At 38.4% G+C, this 12532-nt stretch overlaps 7 protein-coding genes across 7 annotated transcripts in view; 4 read left to right on the top strand and 3 right to left on the bottom strand.

Annotated features, from left to right (window-relative positions):
• Cbr-snrp-27 overlaps positions 1-773 on the top strand; it is a gene marked incomplete at both ends in the record, with an annotated part of 3951 nt that extends 3178 nt beyond the window's left edge. The window contains 3 exons of the mRNA XM_002639989.2: positions 185-466; positions 517-611; positions 666-773. Of these exons, the coding sequence (XP_002640035.2) occupies positions 185-466; positions 517-611; positions 666-773 (485 nt within the window). The remainder of the gene's footprint in view (positions 1-184; positions 467-516; positions 612-665) is intronic.
• Positions 774-986: 213 nt separating this feature from the next.
• Cbr-edc-3 lies at positions 987-3087 on the top strand (the record flags this gene model as incomplete). The annotated part of the gene is made up of 10 exons (XM_002639988.1): positions 987-1108; positions 1158-1429; positions 1482-1579; positions 1626-1740; positions 1787-1932; positions 1980-2140; positions 2185-2284; positions 2333-2608; positions 2656-2923; positions 2972-3087. The coding sequence occupies 10 exons, from the start codon at positions 987-989 to the stop codon at positions 3085-3087; spliced, it is 1674 nt and encodes a 557-aa protein (XP_002640034.1).
• Positions 3088-4049: 962 nt separating this feature from the next.
• On the top strand, positions 4050-4529 carry CBG12505 (the record flags this gene model as incomplete). The annotated part of the gene is made up of 4 exons (XM_002639987.2): positions 4050-4113; positions 4162-4246; positions 4291-4370; positions 4429-4529. The coding sequence occupies 4 exons, from the start codon at positions 4050-4052 to the stop codon at positions 4527-4529; spliced, it is 330 nt and encodes a 109-aa protein (XP_002640033.2).
• A 452-nt stretch (positions 4530-4981) lies between these two features.
• Positions 4982-6646, bottom strand: Cbr-idha-1 (the record flags this gene model as incomplete). Its single annotated transcript, XM_002639986.1, has 8 exons — positions 4982-5128; positions 5175-5268; positions 5504-5676; positions 5729-5811; positions 5865-5988; positions 6065-6271; positions 6315-6419; positions 6497-6646. 8 exons carry the CDS (start codon positions 6644-6646, stop codon positions 4982-4984), a joined length of 1083 nt encoding a protein of 360 aa, XP_002640032.1.
• A 977-nt stretch (positions 6647-7623) lies between these two features.
• Positions 7624-8450, top strand: CBG12503 (the record flags this gene model as incomplete). The annotated part of the gene is made up of 5 exons (XM_002639985.1): positions 7624-7803; positions 7857-8007; positions 8051-8143; positions 8190-8300; positions 8350-8450. 5 exons carry the CDS (start codon positions 7624-7626, stop codon positions 8448-8450), a joined length of 636 nt encoding a protein of 211 aa, XP_002640031.1.
• Positions 8451-8789: 339 nt separating this feature from the next.
• On the bottom strand, positions 8790-10081 carry CBG12502 (the record flags this gene model as incomplete). Its single annotated transcript, XM_002639984.2, has 7 exons — positions 8790-8901; positions 8954-9155; positions 9204-9327; positions 9377-9477; positions 9523-9787; positions 9832-9930; positions 9980-10081. The coding sequence occupies 7 exons, from the start codon at positions 10079-10081 to the stop codon at positions 8790-8792; spliced, it is 1005 nt and encodes a 334-aa protein (XP_002640030.2).
• Positions 10082-10732: 651 nt separating this feature from the next.
• Positions 10733-12044, bottom strand: CBG12501 (the record flags this gene model as incomplete). Its single annotated transcript, XM_002639983.1, has 7 exons — positions 10733-10857; positions 10909-11065; positions 11112-11191; positions 11382-11587; positions 11636-11822; positions 11869-11977; positions 12024-12044. 7 exons carry the CDS (start codon positions 12042-12044, stop codon positions 10733-10735), a joined length of 885 nt encoding a protein of 294 aa, XP_002640029.1.
• Positions 12045-12532: the final 488 nt, after the last annotated feature.

Genomic DNA, 12532 nt, shown 5'->3' with positions numbered 1-12532 from the left:
TAATGTCTTCCCCCGGAATTTGCGGGGTCTCCAGAAAGTGCTTTGTTCGAGCACTTGCGCTCCGCTGTACTCGAATATTGATGCATTTCGACAATTCGGTTAACGAAACTACACTTGAATTTGCTCATTTTTCTGAATCTATTACCGAATTTCTATAAGAAAGCTTTTCTAGATTGCATTTCAGAACGCGGACTGATCATGGGTCGTGATCGCAGTCGCAGTCGAGAGAGAAAAAAGCGTTCACGATCACGATCAATAGAACGACGAAGAGAACGAAGCAGAAGTCGTGACAGAGAAAGACGAGGTGGACGTAACACCCGTGACGGAAAAGAAAGAAAAAGTAGTCGCAGCAGAAGCCCTCGTGACAAGCGAGATCGGCGAGAACGGAGTCGGTCTCGTGAACGGAAGGAACGCGACCGTGAACGTCAAAGAAAAGATCGAGAGCCAAATAGGAAGGAAAAACAAGGTATGCACTCTAATTATGCGTAATACTTATGATCATATGAAATTTTTCAGAGGAAATCAGTTTGGAGTCAGTGCAGAGTGTAGATGATGAAGCCATGATGGCTGCAATGGGATTCGGGGGTTTCAACACTACTAAAAACAAACAGGTATGCCCAATACTTTACTCAAAGATTCACGAAACAAGTTACGCTTAATTTCAGGTGAACGACAATGTTGATGGTTGTGTGAACATCAAAAAACCGCGCAGATATCGTCAATACATGAATCGGAAAGGTGGATTCAATCGACCGCTCGATTTTATGGGATAGATTTCATTATTCTTGAATTGAACTATTTTTTATCTGATCTCTTCGTGAACAGAATCCTGAAGAAGATATAAACTTATCTTTTGATAAAATTAATGAAAGTGTTTTACTATATTCTTTTTTTCGGTCTCAACCGTTTATCATACCATTAATTCATAACTTTTGGATCATGCTTATTCCCTTTCTTTGAGCAGGTCTTTGTTATTCCTGCTAAAAATGGACGACAAGCACATTGGAAGCGTTATTTCAGCAGAAACGAAAGACGGTAGTGTTTATCAAGGAAAATTGACAACGTTGGACACTCATAATGGAAATATCACCATGGCGAATGTTATCAAGTATAATCAACTTATGAAAGTATGTCGGTCTAGGGTTCAATTTTTACAGAAATGGACTGCCGCTTCATCGCTGTGCTACACTATCAACATCCGACATCTCCAGCTTAAAAGTTATTCGTGGAGCAACGCAAACGGCTTCTCCAGTTAAACCATCTCCGTCGTCGAATTCTGTGCCTCAAAAGAAACAACGACCATCGAAAAAATCGGAAGATTTGCCGGTCTCGTCAACATCAGTGACATCATCTTCTGTCTCATCGCTTCCAGCCTCGAATAAGTGTCAGTTATTGCAATCAAAACCCAGAGTAAAGTCCCCAAAAAAAAGTAAGAAAATGGAGTTTTAGTGCGGCTATTTTCCATATCACGACGATTACAGCATGTCTAGAGAAACTCTTTGAGCAACACTCGATGGAATCTCAAACAGGATCGAAGAGAAATCACCGTCTTTCGCCAAAAAGAAACGGCTTCACTCATGTACGTGATTTATGTTGATGATTTATGAAGATATCTGTGTTTACAGATGACAGAAGAAATTTCTGAAACTCCACTGTTCAAAAGTTTCGAGCCGCAAGTTCCGAATCCCAAAGTTTTGAGTGCTATCATGCCAAATGGGGGAAAATGTTCCAAGAAACAAGGTTGTTTGAAACAGCTTCGAAAGTTCCTTATAACAAAAAATAACAGGTCCATCTGGTAATCCCGTACTCGACGCATTGAATCATTACAAAGGAATCGGTCGTCGCGGCAAAAACGATCTTTCGGAACCCATTGACTTTGACTTGGAGTCGGATTTCGATTTTGCTGAAAACTTGAAACTGTTTGAAAAAGATGTATGTTATTGTTTTTAGCAAGAGCATAAGTAACTCTTTGATTGTAGCAAGACGACGACGAGTACTATGAAAACGTCGAGAAGTTGAAAGTTTCTCAAAACTTTGCTCATTATGAAAATATCATTGATGATGAGAACCGTGTTACTTCGTGGACCAATTTGAAAGCTCGTTCCGGTCTTGTTAAATCAGGAACACCACAGAAGTCACTGTTAGTTTCAAAAGAAATATCAGGTGAATATGTTTACTTTTTAGTAAAACGAATTTTCAAGTCACTGGCGTCAGCTTTGAGAAATCGATGAATGGAGATCCGATTCCTGCAATCAGTCATAACGAAAAGAAGGAATATTTGAACGTACGAAAGATCCACAACCACTATTTGAATAACCTTTTGTTATAACAGGAATGCAAAGGATCGCTCGGCGAAGCTGTTTTCGACACAGTCGTGGCTGATCGCGCATTCCAATGGATTTCGGAAGTTCAGATGTCTCATGGAGATTCTCACGGAACTATCGTCCTACTCGCATCTGCGTCTAACTCTGTCCGTTTCATTCGACGTCTTCTGACTCATTTCGAAAAGAGGCGATATAATTGTCATCTGTTCGGAAAATATCCTGGAGAGCACTTCGAGCATGTCAGCGTTGTTGGCGATGTTAAACAATTGCCCAGAGAAGTTCCGGTTCGCTAAAAACTCTTGCTTCGCGAATTTTTCGTTTTTCTCTTCAGATCATCTGCATTCTCTCACCTGAAGTAAATGATGACGTTGAATGCTGGCTTCGTGCTCAGAGCAACGGGATATCGTCGCATTATGTGTGCATCGAAAGTGTTCCAGCCATGTTAGAGCCATCTCGTTGCCATCTTCTTCAATTTGGTTGCGCCACAAATGGTCTCCGTCATGTCGAAAGAAAAGTGCCGGCTGTGACACGAGGAGGAATCACGTTTGAGAAATTATGTCAGGGAAAGTTGCATGAAGAGACGAGTTCGGTCATCATTGGTAAACATAAGTCAGAAATTCACCTGAGAACGCATCCAATGTTTTCAGACAGCGCTATCGCAGATATTGGCTCTCCATCCAATTGGTTCGATGAGATGTCTGCAAGATTCATCGCAACTGCTTTCGCAACGAGTTTTCTCATCAGACTTTCTCATTCCACATAGAATCACTATGTTCTTTTCAGATTTTCCCAATTTTTGAAATTACAATTTTCATAACTTTTTCGTATTTTCTTCATGTGTTCTGTCCTACAGAGTGTCTTCATTATCCAAGTTTATGTATCGAGTGTACATTTCTCTTCATTTCGTTCCTAGTTATCTCAGAACATACGCGTTCGTGTAGTTTTTTTTTTTCAGTTTAGCATTTCAACGATTGTTTTTCATATTCATCCCCTCCCCATGATCTCTCTCAGCCTCTCGTCCGTTTAAAGTTATCCTCGGTGGTTTCTTTTTTTTGCATCCCGATCAACTTGCACATTTTCCAGAGTGTTTGCAATCTTCTTGTCGCAATTCTTGAGATAACTTATTATCTTTTGATAATGTTTGCTCCTTCTTTCATCCCCTCATAAATCGTATCCCCCGTAGGAAGAATGATAAATTTTCAGATACCAGAATTTCTTAGAACATCCTGGCTAAAGAAATTAGTGAACAGTCGAGTTATATCTGTACATCTATCTTCATTCAATATGTTCAATTCATTTCAATCACAAGTTTCAGACATGAGCAAACGGTGATCAAAATGCCAGACGACACCAAAGAGATTTTATCTCTGTTCGAAACTTCTAGGAATTATACAAATTTGACTAGCGAAAGGTTGGATATAACGATGAAAGCTTCCAGCTTTTTAGTTCTTAATAAAATATCAGAATCGATATCATACGTTTACGTTTATAAGCGCCAGAGAAATCTCTGGTGTTCGTTATGTTGAAAGAAGCTTTGATTTTTAAAAAATATTTGACTTCCACTCAAAGTTGGAATTCACAATTATTCTAAACAACCCAAATTCGTTTTCAGTGTTCTAGAATTAAATAATTTCAAATTCTAGCAAGACACAAATGTTCTAGGCCGAAGTTATTTTCACCTTACAGCACATACTCTGTCGCTGGAGCTCTATTACTCTCTGGAAAATGGATGAACGATTGGTGGGAAATAAGTCTGAGCATTTTCCTCTGGATGACCCTCTCTTTCATGGTGATAATGAAAAGAAAACAAAAGTGATTATTTTACATTGCCTTTCAGATAATAAGTATTGGAGCGTCTCTTCTCTCACTCATCACATTAAGAAAACACCCATACGCTTGCTTCATTCCGATACCATTCATAAGTAAGCTGATTATCTCAAAACTTGAAATCAAAGCTATATTGTAGTAATGATGTTTATTATCCCATTCGTCTTCGGTGCTCCAACATCAATGGTCCTAGCGCTAGCAATGTACGCTTCAAAGAATGTAAGTTTTGCTTTGAAAAATAAATAAAATGTCTTAAATATCACAAATTGATTTTCAGGCCGTGAGTACATGGTACTGCGCTGTGATGGGCATTGTTCAAACGATTCTGATTTTCGTGACTTCTGTAACACGATTACATGCTACGCTTTAAACAGTTAATAGCTTTGTTCATATTTAGAAGCATATTCCTTTCTAATAAACTTGTAATTGTTTTGTCAAAGAAAAAGAAACATGAGCAATTTTTTGAAGAACATAAAAAAATGAAATTCGGAAGATGTTGCAGGAAGAGGTTTATGCGGGAGAAGACAGACTAAACCGAATTAAATTAGTTGTTGTTTTCTGTTATTATGTCTGCTGGTCTGTAGAATATCGGGACTTAATTCCATGTTTTGGTTATTTCCAAGCAGACACAAAAAAAAAGTTCACATGGTTGGACTGAAGTAAAGCGATAAAAGACGCGGGGATGTGGATGTCATTAGAAAAAAAAACTATACAGAGTGAGAAACCATAAAGATTATTATAGAAATCGTTACTAGGTCATCAAGGGTTTTAGTGTCTAACATTCTGAAAACAACGAAAAAAAAAGACAAAATCAGGAAAAAGGGAGATTTTCATTCGAGGTCCTTGACACGGGCGCAGACATCAGCGGTGAAGGATGAGCATGTTCCAGAACCTCCGAGATCTCCGGTTTTGGCACGACCGTCAGCAATGGCATCAAATACGGCTTTCTCGATACGAGCAGCGTGTTGTGGCAAGTTCTGAATTAGAATTCGTCAATGTCCAATTGTTGAATAAATTACTCACCATATAACGCAGCATCATGACAGCGGAAAGAAGTAGAGCAGTTGGATTGGCCTTGTCTTGTCCAGCAATATCCGGGGCTGTTCCGTGGACAGATCTACGAATTCGTTCAATACCGTTAAATTAAAGTTGACAATAAAAGAATATGGTGTAATGTTTTTTTTTCAAGTTCCTAAGTAAGGTACTCGTACTTTTTGTGAGAACAGGATCTAAAAAACAGTTTCTAAAACGATGGCTCAGTCTTCGAAACCAGCGTTTCAGACGTTTTTTCTTCATTATAGAATTTAATACCCATATTTTTGATTGTTCTACAGTTTTATAAAAAGACATACTCAAATACAGCTGCTTCCTTTCCAATGTTTCCGGATGGTGTAACTCCGAGTCCTCCGACAAGACCAGCGCACAAATCGGAGAGAATGTCTCCGTACAAGTTTGGCATAACAAGAACATCGTACTGGGATGGATCTTGGACCATATTCAGGCAGACAGTATCGAGGTAGGCTTCCTGAATGAGTCGATTCATAGATAATTTTTATCGAAATTGATATAATGAATACCTTGAACTTGATATCTGGGTAAAGAGCAGCTTGTTCACGGCAGATAGACAGGAACAGACCGTCGGATTGTCTCATGATGTTAGCTGAATTTGAGTATTTTAGACTGTTTTTTTTCAAGGAATAATTCTTGACTTACCTTTGTGTACAGCAGTAACGCATTTGCGTCCGTTTTGACGAGCATACTCGAAGGCAAAGCTGGCGACATTTCGCGAAGCAGTTTCAGTAATGAGCTTGATAGATTGGACGACTCCTGGGACAATCTGAAAAAATATTATTATCTTCAGTGATAATTATTTTCCCAAAAAGGCCGTCTCCTATAAAGCAAACAAAACTCACCTCGTGCTCAATTCCAGAGTATTCTCCTTCAGTATTCTCACGAATAGTCACAACATCGACATTATCATAAAGTGTCTTGTGTCCTTCAAGAGAACGGCATGGACGAACGTTGGCGTAGAGATTGAACTCCTTTCTTACAGCCAAATTCAACGATCGATGTCCTTTTCCGATAGGCGTCTCAAGTGGGCCTTTGAGTCCGACTTTGTTCTGTTATCACATTATTTGCTATCAAGCTCGGAAAAACACTAACCTCGTGCATGAGCTCAATACAGCGATTTGGAATACGGAAGACTCCGTCACGTCCTTTAACTGGAGTGACATCGACAGGATCCCAAGCGATAGGGGCGTTGGCTGCCTAAATTGATATTACTGTGTTGCGTTTAGAGTTTCCAGATTAGAAAAAAAACTGGGTTTCAAGTTCTTGATGCTCACTTCAAAAATCTTCTGCACAGCAGCGGAGATTTCAGGTCCAATTCCGTCTCCTGGAATCAAAGTGACGCGGCGAACATCTCCAGAGCTGTACCGCATGGTTTGTCCAATGGTAGACAGCGAGGAGGCCTTTTTGATGCATTTGCCAAGCATGGTGAACCCTGTGAGTTCTCAATGTTGGATGAAACATTACTTTGAAGAAGGATATAACGAAAAATTGGATTTCGAGCAAAGAAAAAAAACAAATGGGATTCGAAATATCAAAATAATATTTTTAATCATGATCTGATTTCAAGAAATTTGATTTAGTAGCTTTTTTTATTAATTAGCGCCTTTTTGCGTTCCTTCAAAAAATTGGGCCTCCGACTTTCTGAGTAAGCCTACTTGCGAAAATGACGAATTATGAGGTGGAACTTTAAGCCTGCTAGAAAACAAAAACTTTAATTAGACAACTTCAACCAGAGGGACTGAGATAAAGCCTTAAAAACTGTTGGGAGCCGAAAATAAGGGCGGTAGCAGCCGGGAAAGTGTTCGATAGAGCGCATCTCAACGAGTAGTGGAAAGGGCGGCCAGCAAATAAAACGAGAGAGTGAAGCAAGTGGAGGGCATTAGACGCTCACACAAAAGACACATAGCTTCTTTTTTTCTATGTCGACTTTCTGTCTAGATTCCTGCTTGCAACGCTCCAAGACGTAGACCGGATAAAATCGCCTTGCCACCTGCATCTACGGGCAGCGACATCACAGCTTTACGATACGTGGATTTTTTATTGAATCGTTTTGATTCGGCTTCTTCAAGATAGGCATAGAATAGTTAGAATAAGTGTTAAATTAGCACTTCCTTTATTTTTTCTAACACGGTTTATGACAAAACGAATTAGAACAGTATGAAGCTTTCGGAGTAATTTATAACTGGAAACTAGTCTAAAAAGAGAGTGGCGATAAAAACCTGCTTCACAATTTCTAGCTGCAGCTATAGCTGGTTAATAATACTGTAATTCAAAGCGCTTCGAGAACCACAAAACAGATTTTACGCTGTTTCTTAAAATTACTGTAGTTTTCTGCATCTCTAATTTTCTCCATTTTTCGTTCTCTATCATTATGAATCGATTTTTTCAAATTTTCAGCAGAATGTCGATGAAAGAAGGGAGCTCTGTGGAGCAATTTGCAATGAGAAGTCGTGCGGCTCGAACATCATCGAATGAGGGATTCCAAAATGACATGCCAACCTACAAAGACATAGTTTTAATTGAAAGAAATATAAAACATGGCGATACGCTCAACAAATTGGCCATAAAATATCAAGTTAATGTAGGTGTTCATTTTTTGTTGTAGATTCGAAAATATGAATAAAAAGTTTGCAGGTCGCTGAAATTAAACGGGTCAACAATATGGTGTCAGAACAAGATTTTATGGCACTTTCGAAGGTGAAAATTCCGGTTAGTCGGATGAGAATGGCATTAGGTGTGCAATCGGTTTCTAGTCAAGATGAAGAAGAAGATGAAATATTGATTGGTACAGAACTCGATTTTTTTTCATTTCAACCGTTATTTTTCAGACATCGACGATAGAACAACACTCCTAAAAAATGATAAAGGTTCAAGAGATCCAAGTGTTGAAGACATTTTTCATAAAACCGATACAAACATTGGTACTTAGAAAACTTATTTTAAAATCAAAAAACCTTTTTATTCCAGCACAAGTACGAGAGGCACTTCCGGAGGATGGCCACGGAGCTAATGGCTTCCATTTTGTAACGGCTCGTGCTCCGACATCACCTACTGTTTCTGTTTGGATGATCATAATTGGTAAAGTCTCTTTTCTAGTTTTCGTTGTACATCTAATTCAATTTTCCAGGAGTTCTGTTGATTTTCTGTGTCCTTCCTCTACTACTCACATTCTACGAAGAACAGGAGGAAGCAGAGCACCACATGCATAAAACAACTCATGCTGCCTAGATTTCTTCTTACTGTCAGACATCCTTTTCTAGTTTTCTTTTGGGTTTTATTTATTTGGGAAATTTTAATGCCCATATTTCTAAGCTTACTTTCAAACACCTAGTGATAACTCGCCATTTTCATTTCATTCTACAAAAACAAGAACATTTCGCTTTTTGGGTAGCTACTCTGTTTAATGATTCCAAGTGAACTAAAATCAAATCACTTTTCATTTGACCACAATACTAAACTGCATAATCATAACCATTTATGGTAATAAAACTATGATAAAACGAAGAATATCTGGATGTTATCCTGATTTACAATTCGAATAATTATAACAATAAGATCAAGTATTAATTAAACATTTGTGCTCGGTGTACGATTTCGTATGGCATCCCCTTCATCACAGGCTAAGCGACAGAGTTCTTCCAAATGATCAGTGACTGGGATATTTATAGATGGATCAAGTCTGGAAATCTTTTTACGATTTTTGATATTCGCTTTAGTTTTTTCAAACTCACCCGTATACAGGAGCCTTCTTGCGATAATAAATTGCCTTCGCAGTTTGGTGGCCTACATTTTTACACGATGAGTAGCAATTGATAAGTACATGTGGAATGATATGAGAAGCAGTTATGTTGAATGCCGATATCAAAGAAAGGGATGAATTTCGAGAACGTATGAGTTCCACTATCCGTTCGAACACATTTTTGTAGTCTGATTCTGAATAATTCCTGGTTGAAAAAGTTTTGTTCAGAATCATCGGTATACCTTCTAAGAACTGATTGTTTCTCACATTGATTATCAACTCGTTATGCATATTCTGATTCTGCAATTCCTGGACCTTGGTAGTGCTCCAGATTTCATTTATGTACGTCTCCAAGCGTTCGTTGATCTGAATTCAAAATTTCAAAATATCTGCTTATTTAGAATTGAAGACTCACAACTGCCATCATGATCTGAGATTGTTCTTTAGTAATTGGTTGTTGAGAGGAAGAAGAAAAACTTTGACGGTCAGAAGACATTGAAATGGTCCGTTTTGGAGCTGAAGTGTTATTTGATTTTTCAAAAGAAAAAAGGAAAAATTTACAAGGTGGGGCAACGTCGTCTTCATCTATTTCTCGGTCCCCTTCAGGATTTTCCGGAGAATCTGGGTCAACTTGTTTCCGTTTTTGGTTTTTGATTTCTCGTTCTTTCCTTATGTTTTTTTCAGCAGCCTCTGCAATTGTATTGATAGCTGATCCACGAACTTTTCCCTCCTGTTTCAAGTAATCACAAGCAGCAGCAAATGCTTTTTTGAATTCTTCATCTGCGTTTGGAGCTATTGGCTCGGTTCGGACGAATGCAAAGGTTCGCTGAACAGATTTTTATGAATACGTGTATTCAAATGAAAACAAACTTTAGAAGCGCAACTGAATCTGTTTTTCTTCATATCCTGCTCATTGGAAGGCAGCGGAAAGAAGCTGTATGAAACCTTTTTCTTATACACATTGTGCACCTGAAACGTTTCAGGTGTGATTTCTGACTATACAAAAGCGGAATTTTACCAATGCAGGCCACAACGGATCCTTTCGATACGGGACCCATATGACATCCCCTTTGAGTAACGTTTCTGTGACGGCTTCACTTTGATTAGGCATTCTAGACATCCTTCTGTAACTATCACATATGACAGTTAACACTTATTGTATTACAATTGATTAAAATATTGTTGGAGAAGATGGAACCAAAGATATAGGTGGAGAAATAGGCGCTACCTTGGTTGTGTGGTGCTACTCGATAATTTAAGATACGCCGGATGTCCCAGTTGGTAGAAATCATGAAAAACTAACTACGAAAATTTCAGAGAATTTTGGCACGTTTTCCACATTTTTTTTCCGGACAGTTTGACCTTTTTCGAAATCCTCCAACTGGGACACTTGCATAAAAAATCGATTTAGAGCCACTTGCGAACTCCGATAGCGCCGGAACATAAAAAAGTTTATGACATCGTATTTTAATAAATTGAGCAAAAAAATCACTAAAATTTGGCGGAAAACACTGGCACTTGAGGATGAAACAACGGGGGGAAAACAATAAAAATTCAAAATTGATTATTTACAGAGAAAAATATGATTTTGATTATTATTAATCAATATTTGAAAGGAGAAATTTCTTTGAAATCCCAAAAAAAAAACTAGAAATCATCAACTATCCCAAATCTAAATGGCAGTTCCTAAAAATGAATGCTTAGGCAAATGAAAGAAACGAGAGAAAAACAGATGGGGAGAAACATTTTATATTTAGGCAAGTTCCATGAGCTATCGCTTCAAATGACCAACGAGTTCGACGACTTTTTCATACGTAGTGAACGATACACCAACAGCAATCGGTCCTTTCAGCCAATTCATACTCAATCCTTTGTACAATCCTCGTTTGAGACCCTCTGTAAAATTCAGATATCTTTGTTTCGGTACTGCTTCCGAATTGAACTCACCCGTGTGGTAAATATGGATGAGTGCACGTAGAGGACTCCATCCACTCGGAATGCGTCCCGTTTGCATTCTTCGTCGTACAATATCCAGAGGGTACGATGATGATTGTCCAATTAAACCGGCTAGCATACCAAACATCATCCGGAAAAGAGAACTTTCCTGAAATATAATAATCGAGAAAAGTTTAAATTTTTTCTTGACTTACCACTTCTCCTGTACTATCCCGATACATAATCTTCAAGGTTTCATAGGTAAAAAATGATGAGCCGGCGTAGGGTATCACTCCTGAAAGCTAGTTGACATTAACCTTTATTTACTAAATAAGGAATTGGTGAAAATTGAATCAGTTTATTAGAGGAGACCTAGATCTCTGGAATGGTCGTTTTTCACTATCGTTTCCCTCCTTTTGCAAGCTCAAAAACTTCAAATTTTCCCCCAGATATCCCTTATGTGCTCATTTATGACTCGAACTTACCAAGAATTGTCGGGTATATCCCTCGATAGAGCAGTCGAATACCTCCTTCTCGATAAGTTTTTGCGAATACATGCCTGAGTGAGCTATACTGAAGCTTGGAAGATACAGACAATCGAGCTTTGGCAGTATCGAGAGGATACGTGATCATTGTAGCGGTTGTGGCAGCAAGGGATCCAGTAATATAGCGCTTCACCGGTGTTCGAACACTGAAAACCGAATTTTTGAGTCACATAACTTGAAAATTCAACGTTTACTTATTTTCATCTACTTTTAGAAGTTTCTTATATTGCTCGAATGCTGCGAACTGCATGGATGCATAAGGAACAACACGAGCCATTGTCGCAGAGTTTCCTCGATAGAGAGCCAAGAACCCATTTTCTCGATATGTTAACTTGATGAACTTTATAGCTGACCGAAAAGAATAACCTCGAGTACTTGACACTGGAATAGATTTATGTTTAGCGTTTTGAGAAGGAAATTTAAATACCTTGAAAATAAATTTTAGTTCGATCTAGCGGTGCAATCGTCGTCTTGGCTAATGCTCCGGCAATCGCACCAGCTGAAAGTGACAAAACGACGCTGGGTCTATTTTTCCCCTGAAAATAGAAATTTTATCTATTAGAACCAATTGGTTAAATCTACCTCATTTGAGTCGTGCGGCATGAGATCGGCAACCAATCGAACGCTGTTGGCTTTTTGTATGGAATGGTGCAAATTCGACGATTTATCTACAAAAAAATCATATGGTTATTGATACATTCGCACAATTAGCATATGAAAACAGTTTAGAAACGAAGGTTCAGATGTCTGTACAGACAGTTTGAGAGCAAAGATTTTATAGTTTAAAAATTAGAAAGAGAGAGAGAGAGAGAGAGAGGCAGAGAAAATCAGAGTGATCATTTTCTCTGTCTTTTTCGTCTTCTTCCCGATTGTTTACACTTTAAATGTGACTAGCTAGTAGATGATAGGCGAGTGTTCTTTGACGTATGTTTCCTTCTCAATTTTCGATCACAATTGTTGTATTTAACTGTCAAGAATTTATAAGAAATGATTTTAACAATATCCAATTTAATCGCCATAAAAAAGTTACAATCAAAATTAACTTTTGGCCTAGAGTTCCGAATCGACAAACGCGCTCCACCTCCACATAA

Source organism: Caenorhabditis briggsae (genome assembly GCF_000004555.2).
Source record: "Caenorhabditis briggsae complete genome, chrI, whole genome shotgun sequence".
Lineage (NCBI taxonomy): Eukaryota > Metazoa > Nematoda > Chromadorea > Rhabditida > Rhabditidae > Caenorhabditis > Caenorhabditis briggsae.
This window is presented reverse-complemented; position numbering and strand designations above follow the sequence as displayed.